At 35.9% G+C, this 20,539-nt stretch overlaps 1 protein-coding gene across 1 annotated transcript in view; it reads left to right on the forward strand.

Annotated features, from left to right (window-relative positions):
• Positions 1 to 737: 737 nt before the first annotated feature.
• Positions 738 to 20,539, forward strand: part of LOC116522647 (collagen alpha-6(VI) chain-like) — a 106,930-nt gene continuing 87,128 nt past the window's right edge. Inside the window, exons 1-8 of the mRNA XM_032237655.1 lie at positions 738 to 820; positions 2,718 to 2,916; positions 6,015 to 6,108; positions 7,482 to 8,099; positions 9,947 to 10,564; positions 11,471 to 12,031; positions 13,406 to 13,957; positions 19,070 to 19,648. Of these exons, the coding sequence (XP_032093546.1) occupies positions 6,048 to 6,108; positions 7,482 to 8,099; positions 9,947 to 10,564; positions 11,471 to 12,031; positions 13,406 to 13,957; positions 19,070 to 19,648 (2,989 nt within the window). The 5' untranslated portion in view covers positions 738 to 820; positions 2,718 to 2,916; positions 6,015 to 6,047. The remainder of the gene's footprint in view (positions 821 to 2,717; positions 2,917 to 6,014; positions 6,109 to 7,481; positions 8,100 to 9,946; positions 10,565 to 11,470; positions 12,032 to 13,405; positions 13,958 to 19,069; positions 19,649 to 20,539) is intronic.

Genomic DNA, 20,539 nt, shown 5'->3' on the forward strand with positions numbered 1-20,539 from the left:
TGTAGGTGCTTTCAATAATAGATTGACTCCTCTTCTTTGTGTCAGCCTCTTAAATATTGGAACACTGCTATCATATCATCCCTTGTTCTTCTTTTTATTAAAGCAGACATAGCTAATTCCTTACAACTGTTCTTCGTATGTTTACGTGCAGAAAGGTTTTGAATCCAGTGCAAATGCACCCAGCAGCTCATGAATAAATTTTGATTGTGTTTATTTTATCTGGAATTATTCCTTAATATGAAGTGCTGCCAATGAATTTCCCCAAATCCTTTTTCTATTAAAAAAAAAAACACTGCCAATGAGTTGTTAGAGTATTTGGCTATTTAAACAAAGTCTACGATAAGAATAGAAGGGGAGAGTAACAGATGTGAGAAGCAGAATGAAAGATAGCAGCATTGTAATCAGCAAAGAAAGTCACAGGAAAAAAGTCCTCATCTGTCCAGCTGCAAGAACCAGAATGGGAGGGGGTGAAGAGAAAATATTTTATGAAAATAATTGTGTATGTAGGATTTTGTGTAGTTTTAAAGGTCAAGGGAGCCTTAAAAGTTAGGAGTAAAAATGTAAAAACAAAATGGGAGGGGCAGTAACAGCCAAGCTTTATCTTTGATACTTCTGCTTTTGACTTGGATTCAGAACCATGATGCAATGGAATGTGGGAAACAGGCCAAACTTGAAACTTCTCAGCTGGGACAAGCAGGGCCTTTTTATGGAAATGAATTGCTGTCTTTTGAAAAGATTTATGGGATAGTGCTGATCATAAAAGAGCTGGTCTTTCCCAGATACTTTACAGAAGATGACATTATAAGCATCCAATTAACTGGTAAGTCATTTGAAGTCATTTTCAGGTTGACTACAAAAGTTAGTTAGTCTGATCCTTCTCCTGGATCCTTCTCTGCTATTTAGATGTTGAGATACCTTCTTCAGAATAGAAAGATGTCTTTCACTTGTTGTCCATTTAACTTTAACTGTTAATTATTGATATTGGGAAAAGATATTGAGAATTTTTGATATTGGAAATATTTGCTTGACATTGTAAAATAATATGCAAGACAATGGAGAAATTGATTTGACACTAGAAATAGTATTGCTGTCTACTTAATATTGCAATAGTAGTACATTCTTCTCAAATGTATATACATTCAATTTTAAATTAGGAACTAAGTACTGATTCTAGCAATATTATTTTAAACAATATATCATCCTTCTGATGATGTAGTATTGTTCACACATTGTGGCTATTTCTTTCCTTTTACCTTGCACCTTTCCTGAATTTTCATTATTTTGTGCAGCTAGAGTATATACAACTTTGAGATGATTTTATTTTTAAAAAATACTCATAGCTGATGTTATCATGATAAGCTAATTCATTTATTTCATTGAGTAATTGAATCTGTAATTCTATGGACATATATGTAAAAGCATACCTCATTAAAATCAATGTTTCTTAATTTTTAAATTTGCATAGGATTATGTTGTTTCCTTTTGTTATAAATATGCAAAAATGAAATTTAAAATTTTGCCTCTCCATGTATTGGGAATGCTTCAAAAAATCTGTAAATATAGATTTTTCTGGGGAAAAAATCCTGCGGTCTTGCATGTGTTTAGAATGAAGTCTCATTAGAGTTAATAAATATATATTACAAATAATGATATATTACAACCTGAGTATAATAATAATCCATCTGAACAAAGAGTGATGCATGAAGAATTTGGTATTTGCAAAATCTGAAACAACATGATTGATTTGCCCCATGCTGCAAATGAATGGCCAAACCATTATGCAATTATTATTTTTGCTCATTGAATTGTTTTAGATTTTGCAATGCTCTTTTCAGTTTTAGAAAATATCAAAATATGTTGAATGAGATGGATATAAAAATGGATATATTCACCTCAAATCCATAATTAAAATATATTCCAATATGAATAAACATATATTCATTTATAAATTCAATGTATAAATATAAAATTATATATACTAGAATTATTTCTTTATTTTAAAAATGTTCATTAATGAGAAATGAGATAGACCAGGATTAGGAATGCATGCATAAAACACCTGATAAAGATGATTCATGCATCTCTAGTTAACATAGTATTTTTTCTTTTACTCTGTTTTGGTATGGAAGTGCAAGCATTTGATTAAATATCAAACTCACAATAAAATGAACTGAGTTAGTAGAATGACTCATTCATGTCAGTGTTTAATCATCTTCATGGGGGGGAGGGGGGAGGGAAGGAAGGAAGGAAGATTTCTGATGATCCCTGCCAGTGACTTTTAATGAAACTAAATGAGGAAGCAGCCAGGAAGTCAGAAGTTGCCCCAATCCCACTGCTTTTTGCCCATTCCATCTATTTCTCTGTATAATTGGATTGAAATTGGATTTTTTTTATTGGCTTTCTGCTTCAAAGAAAATCCAATTTCTGTTACACAATAAAAGCCCCGCACATCTGCAGGAGACTGCACCTCGATAATCAAGTAATGATTCTAAAGGGAACAATTATAGATGACTTTTAAATTAAAATATGCTTGTGTAAAACGCCTTGATATATAGTTTTTGAAGGGGGAGGAAAGAATATTACAGATTAAGTAGGTCAAAAGAATGTTAAGATAAATATAGTTTAAACATAGCAAGATGGAGGGATATAGATGACATGTTTTATTGAATTGAATTATAGAAGTTCTATTTCTCCCATGTTGTCATAAATCTGTACAGGGTGAATTTGTGCACAAGCAGAAGATCCTGTAACATTTCTCACAGATGGCAGTCCAGTCTCTTCTTGAAAGCTTCCAGTGATGAAGCTCCCACAACTTCTGAAAGCAAGTTGTTCCATTGGTTGATCGCTCTCACTGACAGAAAGTTTCTCCTCATTTCTGGGTGAATTCCCATCCATTATTCCTTGTCTGACCTTCAGGTACTTTTGAAAACAGGTTGACATCCTCTCTTTCTGCGACAGCCCCTCAAATATTGGAACACTGCTATCATGTCTCCCCTAGTCTTTCTCTTCACTAGACTAGCCATGTTCAGTTCCTGTAACTGTTCTTCATATGTTTCAGTCCCCTAACCATCTTTGTTGCTTTTCTCTGCACTTTCTAGAGTCTCAACCAGTGGTGAAATCTAAATTTTTTTGAGGCTGGTTCTGTGGGCATGGCTTGGGGAGGTCATGTGAGTGGGCGGGCATGGCCAACATTTTTTCACTTTTTAAAACATTTTTTTCCTGCCAGTTTGAGTGAATAGGCAGGGGGAAAATGCTTTAAAAAGTGGAGGGGGAAAGGTTCTGATGATCACGCAGCTCACAGCTGATCTGCACAACCGTTGGAAGCATTATTTCCCCACTTTTTAAAACATTTTTTCCTGCCTATTTGCCTGAACCAGCAGGGGAAAAAAGTGGGTGGGGGAATCTTCAGACAATTGCACGGATTAGCTGTGAGTCACGCAATCGTTGGAACCTCCCCCACCCTTTTTAAAGCATTTTTTCCTGCATATTCACCTGAACTGCAGGAAAAAATGCTTTAAAAAGTCGGGGGGGGGGGGGAACACTTCCAATGATCACATGTGGCTCACAGCTGAGCCGCCTGATCCTCGGAAGCTTTTTTTTATTACTGATTACAGAACCAGGGACAATCGTCCCTACCAAACCAGGCCAAACAGGAAGGGTTTCACCCCTGGTCTCAACCTTTTTTTTATAGTATGGTAACCAAAACTGGATGCAGTATTCCATGTGTGGTATTACTAAAACTTTGTAGAGTAGTAATAATAATTCACTTGATCTTAATTGAATCCCTCTGTTAATACAACTTAGGATTGCATTGATTTTTTTTTGTGGCTGCCACATATTGTTGGCTCACATTTAACTGGTTGCCCAGTAAGACTCGAAGATCCCTCTCACAGTTACTGCTATTAAGCCTGATATCACCCAATCTATTTGGTAGTTTTCATTTTTTCTTGTCTAAGTGTAAAACTTTAGTTTTCTCTGCATTGAATTTTTAATGCCTTATTACCTTATTTATGTGGACCATGGGGTCGGGATGGATCGGACACGACTTGGCAACTAACAACAACCACCTTATTTACTTATTAGTGCCTCTCACATTCCCTTGCAATAGGAAATCATTATGGGTGAACTATCCTTTCATGACTCTTGACATTTTTTTAATATGTTTTATTGCTACATTTTTTTCTTTAAAAACATAAAAAATCCATGTCTATCTGAACAGTGTGTTTTCTAGGCATAATTAATTTTGAGAAAAGGTACAACAATAACTATAATCATACTAGTAATCTTAATAAACATATCACAACATGTTTAATTTAGTATCTGTTTCACTTAGCCTCTTGGTAAGGATAGATAAAGTAGGATCAGATATCATTATTGCTAAAGACAAATTTCCATAAGGTATAAAAGGGAGAAGGTTTGTTTAATAACTACTTGTAAGCGTTCCAAGTATCATGCAGAATTAAATCAGAGTCCAAGGCAAAACGATCCTTAAAGTTCCAATTTAATAAGTCAGACATCTTAGCACATCTGTGAAATCCCAATTCTGGAAGTTACATCGGATTCCCACCCAGTTGAAAGTTCATGATCTTGTCCCCACACCCACAAATCCATTACATGGTCCAATCTTCTTCCACGCTGGCATCTCCACTCAGCTGGTTCCGGTCAGGAGCAGAGATGCAGAGACAAAAGATTACCTTGAGCTTCTAGAAAAGAATGACAACAACACATTCCACAATTCTACTCCTTTCTATTCCCCACTTCCAACTACTACACTAATGAAACAGCATAATGAAATAAGAGAGAGAGTGTGGCAGGCCAAAGATCCTAAAAGGGATATAATTGCAGGCCTCACACTACTATTACTGCAATCAAAATAGTTGTAATGAGTTTTATACTCTTAAGTGATTGTCAAATCTTTTATCCAGTAGACCACAAATATTTCACTGAACAGTAAGCCACCTAATTGCTGCCATATTTTCAAATGCTTTCTTTCCTAGAATTAATTAAAATAAATAGGTTCTTCAAGAGAAGAGATTAAATTACATTTTTCTGGAGTTTATTTTTATTATTCTATTTGTTGGAAAGATTTATTATATTAAAAATCAGAAAACTGAAGGAAAATTTTAAATGAATTCAGATATTGTTCAGAAACAAAAAAACTGTATTAGTTATGGACACTTCAAAGCCTTGTTTTCACTACATTGGACTATATGGCAGTTGGGGTAGGTAATTCATGGTTTACAGAAGTATATTGTATACTGCTTTTATGGGGGAGGGGGAGAGGATGGTCCAAATTTACAAGATAGCAGGTGCATGATGCTGCACTTATATATTGCACATTTTGCCCACCTACTGCAGATGATCTGGAAGTTTACCATTAAAGAAGCCAAACAATTGCTACTAGTGAAGATTATAATACTAGGGTAGTCTAAATGACTGTTTTGATTCCAATTCTTATGCCTGTTTCATGTTAATTGGAACTAGCTTGCATTCTAGGATGTTCAACCATCAGATTCTTGGGAGTTTATTCTACTAAGTTCTGCCTGCCAAAAGGCATTCCATTCCTGTTCTCATATCAGGGACCAACCAAGCTATAAAAATAAAATTAAATCTTCCCTTTGATTTTGTTTGTTTTATTAGTTTTGTATGCCGCCCACTCCCGGAGGACTCCGGGCGGATTTTGAAACTGAGGCAAGCTATCAACAATGTAGTCATTGGTTACTATTAAAGCTAATGTCATTGTTCCAAGTTTGGCAAGCAAAGGAAGAGACATTGACAGCTAATTTGCAATGCAATGATTTTCAAAAGTGGTCTTATTCATCCTGGATGCTTTAGAATTATTGGTCATATTGATTGAGGAAACTAACCTAATTAAAATTCAATCAAGCAGGCATCATGCTAGGGACCAATATTAGAAGGCTTTGGTTAGATGAAAGAAATATTTAATTTGAAGATATAAGATGACATTATTGTTGATATTGTCATTGTTACTTTGTTCTTATTTGTATTTCTAGATTTATTCACTGATCAACTATTACAATCTGAAAATGCTTCTGACTTTGCTCCTTGTTATTCTTGGGACCCAGGCTTCTAAAACACAGCAACCTGGTATTTTATTTTCCTTTTGGAAATTCATCACAACTTGTTAATGCAGCTTGTCCTGTATTTGTATTAGTCAATTACATGGCACAGTTTTTTGCAGCAGATGGGTGGTGTTGGTTAAAAATTAAAAATATTATTAAAAACATTGAATGACTTTGACATTGTTACTTTCTTTGTCAAAATGCATAGATTTGATTTTGAGTGAGAAAAGTTTTAGGCAAGTAGAAAAACAAAAAAGCCTCAATTGTATATTAAGTAAATTGGGCCAAACTGTGAGGATGGGAGAATATGGATTATATATGATGATTTATGAAAATGTTTATATTGCTCTTTAATTGCACCCATGCAGTTTACAATAATTTAGGCAGTTGGTTTGAGCTTGGCAGTTTGCTTGCAAACATTTCATCATCATTCAAGGAGACATCATCAGTGCATTTTGAATTGTGCTCATTTGTCAGAATACAGGTCTTTAAATACCTTTTTATGAGATGCAAATTAGTTTGAATACTGTTTGTTGGAATATTTCTGAGTCTCTGAGTGTTTTATTTAGACCATATTCAGAAATATCCAAACGAACAACATTCAGATTAATTTACATCTCATAAAAAGGTATTTTTGGTACTGTCCATGGGTTTTTACCAAAAATACATATTTATGAGATACAAATTAGTCTGAATGTTGTTTGTTGTACTAAAAAGCAGAGGCATCACCCTGCCAACAAAAGTGCATGTAGTCAAGGCTATGGTTTCTCCAGTTGCAATGTATAGCTGTGAAAGTTGGACCATAATGAAAGCTGAGCACCAAAGAATTGAGGCCTTTGAACTATGGTGCTGGAGAAGACTCCTGCAAGTTCTTTGAACTGCAAGATTATCAAACCGGTCAGTCCTAGAGGAGATCAACCCTGACTGCTCTTTAGAAGGCCAAATCCTGAAGATAAAATTCACCTAATGAGAAGGCAGTACTCACTGGAGAAGAGCCTAGTGCTGGGAACAATTGAGGGCAAAGGAAGAAGGGAATGATAGAGAATGAGGTTGCTGGATGGAGTCACTGAAGCAGTTGGTGTGAATTTAAATGGACTCAGGGGGATGGTAGAGGACAGGAAGGCCTGAAGGAATGTTGTCCATAGGATTGCGATGGGTTGGACACGACTTTGCGACTACGAACAACAAAAAAGGTATTTAAAGGCCAGAGCTCTGACAGACAAGCACAATTCAAAAAGGCACTGATGATGTCTCCTTGGATGTTGACAAAATGTTTGCAACCAAATTGCCAAGTTTGGAATGCAAACCAATAGCCTAACTACCACCCCAAGCTACTAATATTCAAACACATTTACAATAATGTTTTATACATTAACTCTTGTTTTGTTTTTGATGTAGCCTCTGAATCTGTAGATGTTGTCCTTCTGATTGACAGCTCTAATACCCTCGGCAGACAAGGTTTTCTCTCATTAAAAAATAATGTGAATAGAATGATCAGCAATCTTCCAATAGGGCCAAATAAATATCGCCTTGCACTTGTTCAATACAGTGATGATATCCATGTTGAATTCCAGCTGGATAACTTCAGAGGAAAAAACCCTATGCTGAACCATATTAAAAAGATATTTTCATTCCTGGGTGGCCCTTTAAGGACTGGGAATGCCCTACAAAAGATCCACAAGACTATTTTTAAGGCACCAAGAAGAGACAGACACCAGGTTTTGATCGTTACAACTTCAGGAGTATCACAAGATGATGTGGAAGGACCTGCCACATTAATGAGAGAAGATGGGATAAAAATAATTGCTTTAGGAATGCCGAATGCATCTGAGCAAGACCTACAGTCAATGGCCACACATCCATTCAGTTACCATTTTGATACACTAAAAGATCTGCAAAAGTTTTCCTCAAATATATTGTCTGTCATTGAATCAGCTGTAACAATAGATGAGAGCTTAGTCATCTCCACAACTAACCCACCAAGTACAACTTTTGCTCATAGCATACCCATAAAAGGTAAAAGAAATAATGCAGCACATTATCACTAATATTATTAGATTAACCATGAAGGTTTGGGATGGGTTTTAAAACATAAGTTGGAGCATCCTGGAACAATTAGTATTTAAATTTTAAAAAATCCCTGTCTGGGCTTTTGTAGGAGAAATCGTAGACCTACAAAACCTCTTTGAAGTTTACTTCATAGTTTATCCATGCATGTCCAATTGAACAGTTGCTATATTGTATGCAGTATTTGAGAACATATGTAACATATAGATTAAAATGTACTATTTTTTTGCCAAATTGTAGCTCCTAATGAAAGGATTTTTATTCATTGAGAAAAGGATATCATGCAAATTTATCATTTGAGAGAATTGTTGGCCTGCAGTGTTGGAAAAGCACAATTTTGAAGAACCCAAGTGGTCTTCTACTCCTAGAATTCTCCAGCCAGTCTGAGAAACACTGGTATATAGCACAAATGTATTATTCATCTCATGCCATTCTGAAATTGGAGCTCCTACAACATTACCTGGGAGGGAAGGATGCTTTTTTCTTCTTCCATTTCCTTAGGGGAGATTAAGTAAATGACTTGCCATTGCAGGTATCTAGGATCCATGATTCCTAAATAAATCCCCAGAACAGAATGATGATGTAGGATTGAACGGCCTACAGAGGAAGATTTTCTTTCTTTTTTAATACTGAACTTCTTCCTCTAAATTTAGTCTTTCTAATAGGAGAGAAGGTAGAATCTTTAAACAATTCTATTTTGCTAATTGCTTTCAATAAGTCCTACATGTACATTTTGTGAAAGGATCATTTTGCAAATAGTCATGTTCCAGGGCAGAGCTGTTATTTTTTTTCCCTTGCATCATAGTCACAAAAACCTCCCTTAGGATGATTCCCTAAGGCTGGAATACAGTATCAGGAATTTTATTTTTCTCCATTATTTTCATTTACACAACCCTCATCCATTTCACTGAATTATATTATTCTTCCCTAGGCTCCTACCTGCACTTTTTCTAGCCCAAGGATCTATTTTTCATATCCTACTTTTCACTTCAGTCCTGATCAGGAGTAGACAATCCCTAGAATCACATTATTATTTTCCTGGGATAGCCCACTCTTAGGGGACAAATTAAGGAATGGGAGACTATGTTGTACATATTCTTATAAAATAACTGCTGTAGGAGATTTAGTGCAAGAAAACTACTATAATGGATATGTCTGGTCACTTTTCTAAAAGCACATTTGTGGAAGGTACTTTAGTTGTTCAGAAATATTTCTTAGTTTTGCTTTATGGTTCACATCTAAAGACAAAGAATTGGACTACAGATACTCTAAATTTTTATTTTCTAATGTGAATAGAATAGAATAGAATAGAATAGAATGAGCTGGAAAAGACCTTTGAGGTCTTCTAGTGCAGCCCCCTGCCCAAGCAGGAGAACCTATACTATTTCAGATAATTAACTAGTAGTCTCTTCTTAAAACCTCCAGTGACAGAGCACCTACATTTCTAAAGGTAAGCTGTTCCACTGGTTAATTGTCCTCACTGTTAGGAAGTTTCTCCTTAATTTCAGGGTGCTTCTCGCTTTGGTTGGTTTCCAACCATTGTTTCTTGACCTGCCCTCTGGTGCGTTGTAGAATAATTTGACCCTCTCTTATTTGTGTTCAAAGAGTATCCACACAAAACCTATAGGAATTTCTGGTTAAAAATATGCTTGCTAGCATTTTTTTAAATTAAAAAGAAATTTTAATATATTGGCGAGAGACTCTGGCAAATGCCAAGTGGAAAGCCTGCAAAAAAGAAAGAAATCATTAAGAAAAGAGAGTTAATAATATGGTGTGTTCTTTTTTTGTTGTTGCAGTTGCGGATTGTTCTGATGATTTAATTGCAGATGTTGTGTTTGTGGTTGATGAAGTCGTTTCACCTACAAATAGTGAATATATTGTATCTTTCTTACAAAACACAGCAACCTCTCTTGATGTGCAGAAAAGCTGCGTCAGAATTGGTCTAGTGACATACAGCAATGAGCCTCGTGTACTTTCTCAACTTAACACAGAAACAGAGATAAACAATCTTATATTTAAGATCAAGAGCTTTTCTCCCAGGGAAGGAAAAGCCAAATTAGGTGCTGCCTTGAACTTTACCAGAGAAATAATTTTTACTGAAAGTGCTGGAAGCAGAAAGACAGAAGGTGTGGAACAAATAGCTACCATCATCACCCACAGATCCTCTGAGGATAGTGTAACTGAAGCATCAAGTCTCCTTTTGCAGAAGGGTGTGACGGTATTTGCCATAAGCATTGAAGGGGCTAATATCACACAGTTAGGGGGAGTAGTATCCTATCCCCCAAATAGAAATATTATAAAAGTTGACCATTTTTCAAACCTCACAGATAAGTCTGAAATTTTTAAGAAAAAACTGTTTGAGCACATTCATTTGTTTTTTGCCCAAGCCGAAAGAACAGAAGAATTCCGATCAGGTAATATCATTGATGAAATGCATGTCATCTAGTTAAATCAGCTGAAAATATTTGAATACTTGTTTTGCTTTGTCTTGTTTTTAAACCACCCAACTCTATCACTTGCCTTTTCTCTCATGTTTTTGACACATTCTGACAAATCAGTCTCCATTGCAGTTGGGTGAGTAAAATTCAAATAAATTTTGAGAGCCAGTGTGTTTAGAGCATTAGGCTAGAAAGTGGAAGATATTGAGTGCAAGCTTCATCTTGAGCTGGGTGATTTTAGGCCAATCACTCTCTGAGCACTCCAATCTTTTATTTTTATTATCTGCTATTGATTATCTCGATGTAAGATATTTTCATTTACATTATTTTCAGTTTTGCTTTTAATTTTTTATTGTGCATTATTAAATTGTAAATCATAAAAATGTTTTGATTACAATGAGATTCAAAAGCAATAATAAATGAATAAATAATGCCAGTAGTATGAGATCCCAAATATGAAGTTCTACTTGAAATCTTAATAATAATGCTCATATCCTTCAGAGATATCATTTAACTGCTTTTTCTGGCATTCCTTCTGACGTGCAAATTCCAATGTAGTGAATAGGGTGCTCTCTCATGTGACTCCACTACTTATGGTTGACTCATGCCTTTCCTAGCTCCTTCAGGGGTCTGCAGTATGTTTGACCAAGTGATTTGAGAGGAAGAATGCATGCCATGAGATCCTATTAGACTTCTCAGCAGCTTTTGATGTCATTGAGTATGATATCCTTTTGGACTATCTACAAAATTTGGAGACCGAGGAAAACTATTTTGCAGAGACTTTGCAAATCCTCCTCAATGCAGAATTTCAATTAGTCATCGTGGAGGAGAATAAGTTATTTACCTGCCTTTGACCTGTCTAAAATTTATTTGTTTGTTCAGGATGCATGGAAACAGAAAAGGCTGATATTTACTTTCTCGTTGATGGTTCATCAAGCATCAGCCCCTCCAATTTTATTAAGATGAAGACATTCCTAAAGGAAATAATTAAGCTATTTACCATAGGACGTAATCATGTTCGATTTGGAGTTGTTCAGTTTGGAACTGTTTATAAAAAAGAATTTGAACTTGATGAGTATACAAAAATCAGCCATGTAGAAAAAGCCATTAATAATATAATCCAAAGGGGAGGAGATACGTATACTGGGGCTGCTATACGGTCTATGCAGCTATTATTTGAAAAGGCAAAAAACCAGCGAGAGGACAAAGTTCCTTGTTATCTCATTGTACTGACAGATGGAGAAGCACATGATAATGTGCTGGAACCTTCTAAAATGCTAAGAAAATCAGCTGTCAATATTTATGCTATTGGTGTGAAACCTGCTAATATTACACAGTTAAATGAGATTGCAGACTCAAAATCAAAGGTTTACTATGTGGAACAGTTTGAATCCTTGAAAAATATAAAAAATGAAATTGTTCGAGACATATGTTCTGAAAAAGGTAAGAAGCATCCACTAGTTCTTTAAATGAAATATGATATGTTCTGTTATGTAGAGTCTTTGGTGCTTTCTAAACTTGAATGTTTATTTTTGAATGTTTATTTTATTTATATGTCGCCCTTTCCCCCCGAAGGGGACTCAGGGCGGCTCACAACTCAAACCAGGGAAGGGGGAAACTTGACTGTTTGCTTGCAGACATTTCATTTCCTGATTAGGTAACATCATCAGTACTAGTGAGTGTAAACTATTTCATACTTTGTCCTGTGTTGTTGAAACTGTATGATTATGTCTGTTCATATGTTGTGAAATGAAGGAATTTCCATTGTGTTTCTGATTGCTAGTTGATGTTCATGAATTCACTCTGCTAGTCTTCTGCCTGTTTGCCCTACATAATGACTTACTATATGTTGTAAATGACCATTAACTCTATAGATAGCAGAGAGATATTTTCTGTTGAGCACTTGAACTGCAGTGGTCCAGACTTGTTAGAAGATGCTGCATTTGTGAAGGCTTTCTTCCCCTCCAAATACACTGATGTTATCCCTTTCCCCAGTTGAACTCTGAAATAGGAAGATCAGCTAAACAAAATAAACTATAACAGCTATAAATTACTCCATTTTAACTGGATGAACTTTTGTTGACTTCAGTATTTTAAACTTTCAATGACTGATTAGAAAGGGAACATAAGTGCTGAGGAAAATCAGTCCCATTATAATTTAGACTGGCAGCTGATATTAATTTAGTGTTATAAACCCAGACAGATGATCTTTGAAAAATTTCTGTTTTATTTTATGTTTATAACATAAATATTATGTTTACATTACAAATTTTTGAAGAGGTTTAAGGTGACCTTTTAGGATGACTGAGGATGGCATTCTTCTGCATACCACTTTGATTAACTGATTTGCTGTTGTAAATATTTCTCAAAAGAAAGCAATGCAAACCATTTCTGCAGCATTGCAAGAAACTGGGATAATTGTATTTGCCAGGAAATAATTGAAAAGATTACATCTAGATCTATATACAATAACGCCAATGCTAAAATAGGCATTCCTGACATGATCAAATAATATTACAAAATAGCTGTAGAAATATAAGAATGAAAAGGCCTGAAGTTATCTAAAGTATTTTAACTGATACTGAAAATATAATGAAATATGCTTCAAACATACTGCTAAGAAATGAATTTCATTCCATATTTGGATATTATTAAAAAGGCTGATTTTCATGTAAATATAGCTTCTGATGTGGATTTCAGGACTTATTTGGCGAGAAATAAATAAGAAGCAATGTTCCTGAAACTTGCTTTTCTTTTCTACTAGATTCATAGAAATGCAGTGGTTTAACCCAAATAATTATTCTTTTTCCCATGTAGCCTGTGAGAAAATGAAAGCTGATGTCATGTTCTTAGTGGACAGCTCTGGAAGTATAAGCGATCAGGATTTTGAGAAGATGAAGAAGTTCATGCAAGAATTGGTAGATAAGTGCAGTGTTGGTCTAGATGAAGTACAATTTGGCGTTGTTCAGTTCAGTAGCACCAATAAAGAAGAGTTCCAACTCAACTCATCAAAAGATTACATTATTAATGCTATTGGGAACATGGTTCAAATGCAACAGAACACTTATACTGGAAACGCTCTGCAATTTGTTTCTGATTATTTCAAACCAGCAAAAAAAGCACGGCCTTCTGTCAACAAAATTCTTATCCTCCTCACAGATGGGGAAGCACACGATGATGTAAGAAAACCAGCCAGTGCTCTAAGAAAAGAAGGTGTCATTATCTATTCCATTGGGATTATTGGTGCCAATGTTACACAACTACTAGAGATCAGTGGGACACCTAAAAATATGCTTTACTTGAAAGATTATGATATTCTAAAATCCATAGAGAAAGACATCATGTTTCACATATGCAGTCAATATGAAGGTTAGTATTCAGTCTTTTGCTCTTGGGCATTTATATGAGTGACTATTTGTCTAGGTGAATAAAAATAATATCGGCCTTATAAATTTCTGAAGAAAATGAAAATGATACTGTAAAAAGCATAGAATTTAGTATGAGATTTGCTTTAAGAGTGGACAAAATGTCGTAGGTATACTTGCCAGATTTTGTGAAAATACTATCTTAAAATGATGATTTCCTGGGATCAAAGATCACAAGATCAAAATACACTTTTTAAAAAAGTGTTTTGGAATAAGGATAATATGTCCTTAAAAAAGGAAGGCCAGTTTGATTTAGTGATTAAGGCATAAGACCAGAAACCAGGAAACTTCTAATCCCATTTTAGGCCAAACAAAAAACCAGCTAGATGACTTTGGCCATTCATTCTGTCTCAGAGAACATCAGGCTCGGAATCAAGCTAGTAGATTAATTCCCATCACAACACAATGGATCAACACGTTGATCTAGGAAAAGAAACCCAGACCCTCCACTTCAGAAAAATATTATATCCACTTCTGATCCACTTCTGAAGTTAAATGAATTTAGGACTTCATTTTGACCAATTGCTAAAATATTCCATTCAGTCATAAAATTTATTGAACCCCTCTGCATTTTTCTGGCAATTTGAAATTTGTGATGTAAGAAAAGAGATAAACAATTGAGTACTTATGAATTGAATATAGTAATAATGTTTCTTTAACTCAATGTGATTTAATGTGAATTTAATTTACATTACATTACATTAATTAAATTAAATCAACATATTAAATGATGTCTATTTTTTATCCACACTCATTTTTTGATACTACAACTATATATTCTTGCTGAAGTCAAGAATTGATGGATGTAGGAAGATTTTTTCCTCACGTGCATAATTTGAATCAGGTTTCTTTTTGCCTCTGATATCCTTCCCCTTGTAAATCTCAGGATTTACTTAACTGTGATGTTAAAAAATGGAAGCTTTTGGTTAGATTATTTTTCTAATAATTAAGTGGGGATGTGGCAATGATTACCGTATTTTCAGAATATAAGATGCACCTTTGTCCCCCCTAAAACATGCATGTTGGTGCATCTTAAACACTGAACACAGCCATTTTTGGCCTCCAGAAACCCCACCCCATGCATCCCATTTCTCTTGAGGTATGATCCACATGCAATTCCTTCATGGAGAGCAGATTGAGCCTCTTCCCTTCTTCCACCCCGCCCCCATTTGCCCGGATCTGTCATGCAGCAAAGAGATACAGTAGCTGGGTGCAATAGCATCAACAGCAATAAGCACTGCATGACAGATCAGGGAGGACGGTGGGAGTGAAGGGAGGGAAGAGGACCAATCTGCTCTCCACGAAGGCTTTTCTCAGAATGCTGGATCTCCACTTTCTCTCCAGAAAAAGCTATTGGCATCATCAGGATCTTGGCTAGTGAAAGAACTGTGCAATGAAAAGGACATTTCGGAATATAGGAGTTCTGGGTCGGGAATCTCCCTGCAGCCTGGCACATGCTTTTGCCCTGAGACTAAGTAAGGGGGGTTGTGAAGAGGGCTGTGAACAAGCCCGGTTGTTCAAGGAGGCAGCCTTACTGGGGTGTATATTTTGGGCTTCCCTTTCACCATTCAGGCACCACCGTGAGGACCGTTAATCCAAATGGAAGGGATCCCCACCCCATGGGCTATTCCTGGTTGTGCACAATGACAGTGGCGGCCATTCAGCAGCTGCACATGTCTTTCCCTCCTCGCTTAAGAGAAGAAGCGAGCCAACTGCCACTCCTTGGGGGAAGCAACTCCATGTCGCCACTGGTCAGAGGGAAGGGGAAAAAATAAAGTGCAAGGAGAGATGTTTAGTGCTGCCCTGCTGCGGAAGGGGTAGAGAAAAGCAGATTTGAGATTGATAAAAAGTCTTACCCTTTAGGAAGATCAAGCTCATCCGGAGTTTTGGAAAGCCCACAGCACAGTGTAGCAGCTTCTCCCTGCCCCCCATCTTTCCCCCAGCCTTTATAATCACAGCACAACCCCCCCGAATGAAAATCATCCTGCATCAGCAATTTAGGGAGCCTGCCTTTAACACCCTCCCTTTGCTCAAGGTTGAGCCTTCCAAGTCCAGGTGGTCGAGGACGTTCACCATGTGACAAATGGAAGTTCTCTAGGTCAGGTAAAAGTTCCTTTTTAGCTGCAGCTTGGGATCGGCCCATTTTTCACCTCCCAACCCCCCTCCCCAACGCTTCATGTTTTTGTCCTCCCTGGTCCCCAGGAGCACTTTGCATGCCTCCCAAACTTTCTGCATGCCCCATTTTTCACAAAAAAATAGGGCATGCAGAGGATTTGGGAAGCTTGCGGAATGCTCCTGGGGGCCTGGGAGGGCAAAAACTTTTTAAAAAATTTACCTCTTCAAAATCTTGGTGTGTCTTATACTCCGGTGCGTCTTATAGTCCAAAAAATACACTACCCAAAGGAAAGGAGTTTGGGTAGAACCATGGTGGGGCAAAGATTAGAATGCAGAACTGCAGGCTACTTCTGCCGACTGCAGATTGCCAGCAATTTGGCAGTTCAATTTTCACCAGCTCAGGTTTGATTCAGCGTTCCATCCTTCCAAGGTCAGTAAAATGACCCAAATTGTTAAGGGCACTAGGCTGACTCTGTATATGGGTTAGAGTGGCTGTAAAGCAATGTGAAGTGATATATAAGTCTAATTGTTATTGCTATTCATGAAGACTATTGCAGCAGTTTCAAGAATCCAAAGCTGGCATGCCAGCTGCACATTTGGGCTAAAAAAAATAAATGACAACAATGCTGACCACTGTGAATATACAGTTTCTGCCAATTTCCAGGGGCAAACCAATATGTATGCTGAATTATCCAAAGTTGGGCTGATCAAATACTAGGACTTTGCTAGGCTGAAAGCAAATAATTTGATTATGTCTAATTTGTAACCAAATCCTGATATTAACTACTTTTATTTTTCTCTCTCCATTAAGTATATAAGTGGAACATTATTTTATTGATTCATATTGATTCTCATATCCTAGCATGTTTTTTCATGTTATTATTTACTGGATTTAAATATCAGTATGTCAATTGTTTTAAAATTTCAATATATTCTTGAATATTGAATTATTCATATATTTGTTCATTTAGGAATACCAATATTTATCTGTATGGTACAATTTTAAAGGATAAATATATATTTCTTTACCCTCTCTCCTGTAAATTTATTGTTTAAAAAAACCAAAATCATAATTAAAAATGATTCAATTAAAAATAATTTAAAAATTAATAATCATAGTAATTACTTTTCGGAGTATAAGATGCACCTTTTTCCCTCAAAAAAGAGGCTGAAAATCTGGGTGCATCTTATACACTGAATACAGCATTCTTTTGCCTCCCAAAACCACACCCCTTCATCAAAATGGTTGTGCATAACTTGTAGGAGGCGTTCAGAGAGCTCCTTGGGGTTGGGGAGGGCAGACATGAGCAAAAAATGGGCTGGTTTTTGTTCATTTTTGCCCCCCCCCCCCAATCAGGAACACTCCATTATTGCATAAATACCAAGAGTGGATGGAACAAGTCTACATCTCCTTGCTACTTTCATTACCTGGGATTGCAAAGCAATGCTTAAAATCCGATGGATGATGTCTTGTGCCACAAATTAATCTTAATGAGCATCTTGTTCATTATTCTAACAAACTTAACATTATTCATTATGCTCTGTCCTGGGATTGATTTAATCTGCCATATGCTAACCTTTACCTTTCTTGCATCCATCCATTGTTGGATTCCTACCGGTTCGGACTGGTTCGGCCAAACAGGCAGTGGTTTGGCCACCTGGGTTTCTGGAACAGGCAGCGACGCAGGCCTGCCATGCCCCTGAACCAGTTCTCAGGCTGTGCCATAGGTGCCACCATATTGTTTTTCACTTCTGAGCATGTTCAGAGCAATATTAATTGCACTGTGCATTAATGCAGCCCATACACAAGCAAACCGGCAGTAGTGCCTGCCAGAACCCACCACTGAATCCATCTAATAAATATCTAATTTATGCTGCTTTCTCCAATGGCTTTCACAAGCCATTCCCTCTCCATATTAGACAGTTTAGCCACCATTTGATAATTATCATGCAGTATTGCAGTCTCCAAGTAAAGAGGTAGAGACAACTTTTATTTACCTTCTCTTTGGATTAGATTGTGAATCAATAATTAGAAGAACAGATTCAGCCAGATATGAATGTACATGGAACCAAAACTTCTATTAAGAATGCTTAGGGGCTCACAGTATTTGACAAATTCAAAAAAGGCCATAATATATTAATCAATTTAAAATGAACACTACTTTAACCTTTTGGAAAATTATAATTTAAAAATGGATTAAAACAAATCCTGCTTAATATTTCAGGGAGCAAATTTATATTTTTTAATATGGCAAAGGAGAGAAGTTAGCCTTGTCTTCTTCTTAAGAAAAAGCAATAATAGGGCAAAAGAACTGGATTAGGGAACAATGTAGCAGGTGGTACAAGCTTTCCTATTACTTAATCTCAGCAATGTACTTTGTGCTCATAATAGCAGATGCTGTTGAAAACTTCTTTGCAGTGATCTTGTAATACAAATGTTCATGCCATTCTTATAGTGGCATTTAATTTTTAAACTGTATCAAAAATTGATTGATAAACATAACAATATAACAGAATTTTCCAATTATCCCTAGTCTAGATACCATTTTCTTAAAAAATAGAATTGAAGAAAATATGATTAAAGTATTGCTGCAGATTGTGCACATTCATTCCAATAATAAGGAAATAACTTTTTCAAAGCTATTTCAAATCAAATACCCATACTATCAGTGAGAAAATTTCAGATGATAGTTATCTTAACCATTTCAGTAAAAATGCATGTAGAACTGCGTGTTAACTTTAATTATAAAACAATTAGATTCATTTTCAAATAAATGAAACATTAGCACATCAGCAAGGTAACCTATTTATAATAAATATAGCATTAATGAAAATTCATACACTTTTTATTTGTAAAGGAATATGAATGTAGGCATAAAGATATATGACAATATAAATATTTTGTAAATGATACCTTTATCTTTTCTTGTTTTCTTTCCAGCTTGCCAAAGGATAACCCGTTTAGATCTGGTTTTTGTAATTGATAGTTCTAGCAGTATTGGTGAAACTAACTATGCTCTCATAAGTAACTTCATAATTGGCATTGTAAATAAGTCTGTTGTAGATAAAGAACATGTTCAGTTTGGAGCAGTAAAGTATTCCGATAATCCAGAAATTATGTTCAAGCTGAATACTTACAGTAAAAGATCAGATATCATTAAATTTATTCAGGACAACAACACACTTTTAGGGGGAAATACATATACAGCAAAGGCTCTTCAGTTCTCAAAAGGTCTTTTAACTAAAGAGAATGGCAGCCGCATAAACCATGGTGTCCCTCAAGTTCTTATGGTCATAACTGATGGAGTATCTCATGATGATGCAATTCTGAATAGCACTTCAAATGAACTCAGAAAGAAAGGAACTATTATTTATGCCATTGGAATAAAAGACGCAAATCCTGAGGAACTTGAAATCATGGCTGGATCAGAAGACTATTGGTTCTACATGCCATCATTTGAGGGACTAGAAAAAATAACCACGAACCTGTCAAATCAATTGTGCACTGATTCAAAACCAGGTAATATATTACCTATTTTTTCCTACTATATGTGATGGTTTTCCACCAAGAATAAGTGATTAATTTAATTTAAATAATTTAATTAGCTGCCCATCTTGAAACTCTGAGTGGCTTACAACCAATAAAACAGTATAAAAGTATGTAAACCGTATGTAAACCAACACAATAAAAATAAAAACAGAAAAATCTGGCACTGTGACCTTACTTTTTTAATACACCCACATTCTCATTCTATCTGGCCTCACCCTATCCCATTGCCTAGAAAAAGAGCCAGGATTTAAGTGCTCTCTGGAAAGATAGAGGGATAGTGCCTGTTGGATCTCGAAGTGGGGGGATGTTCTATGGGGCAGGCCTGCAGTAGAAAAGGCATGTTTCCAAGTTCCCATAAGATATCAGCATTTAAAGGAAGGGATCTATCCATTCTGGTGGATTGGGTAGAGAAAGGCAGTCCTGCCGATTCCACGTAGGACTTTTAAAATAATAAGTAGCACTGACTTGTACCCAGAAGAAAAATGGGAGGCATTGCATCTTATAGGTGAATCTAGGAACACACAACACTCCATGTATCCCTACATTCTGGACAAATTGTAACTTCCACGTCATATTCAATGGCAGCGGTATGTAGTGCATTAGATTTCTATATTTATCCATAAAATTAATGGCTGACAGCAGACAAATGGGGCCTTAAACTTTTTTTAAAAAAATATTTTTAGTTGACATTTTCCAAACATTAAAATCACAATTATACTTTTACAACTTTCTGTTATCAGTATTTCTTTTTTCTGGTTTCCAGTTTTCCATTTTCCATTCTATTATATATATTCTTCTTTGTTTCATACTTTCTCATTTTTACAATATATACATTTATATACAATATTTCCATCTCTATTG

This window comes from Thamnophis elegans, chromosome Z (genome assembly GCF_009769535.1).
Source record: "Thamnophis elegans isolate rThaEle1 chromosome Z, rThaEle1.pri, whole genome shotgun sequence".
Classification (NCBI taxonomy): domain Eukaryota; kingdom Metazoa; phylum Chordata; class Lepidosauria; order Squamata; family Colubridae; genus Thamnophis; species Thamnophis elegans.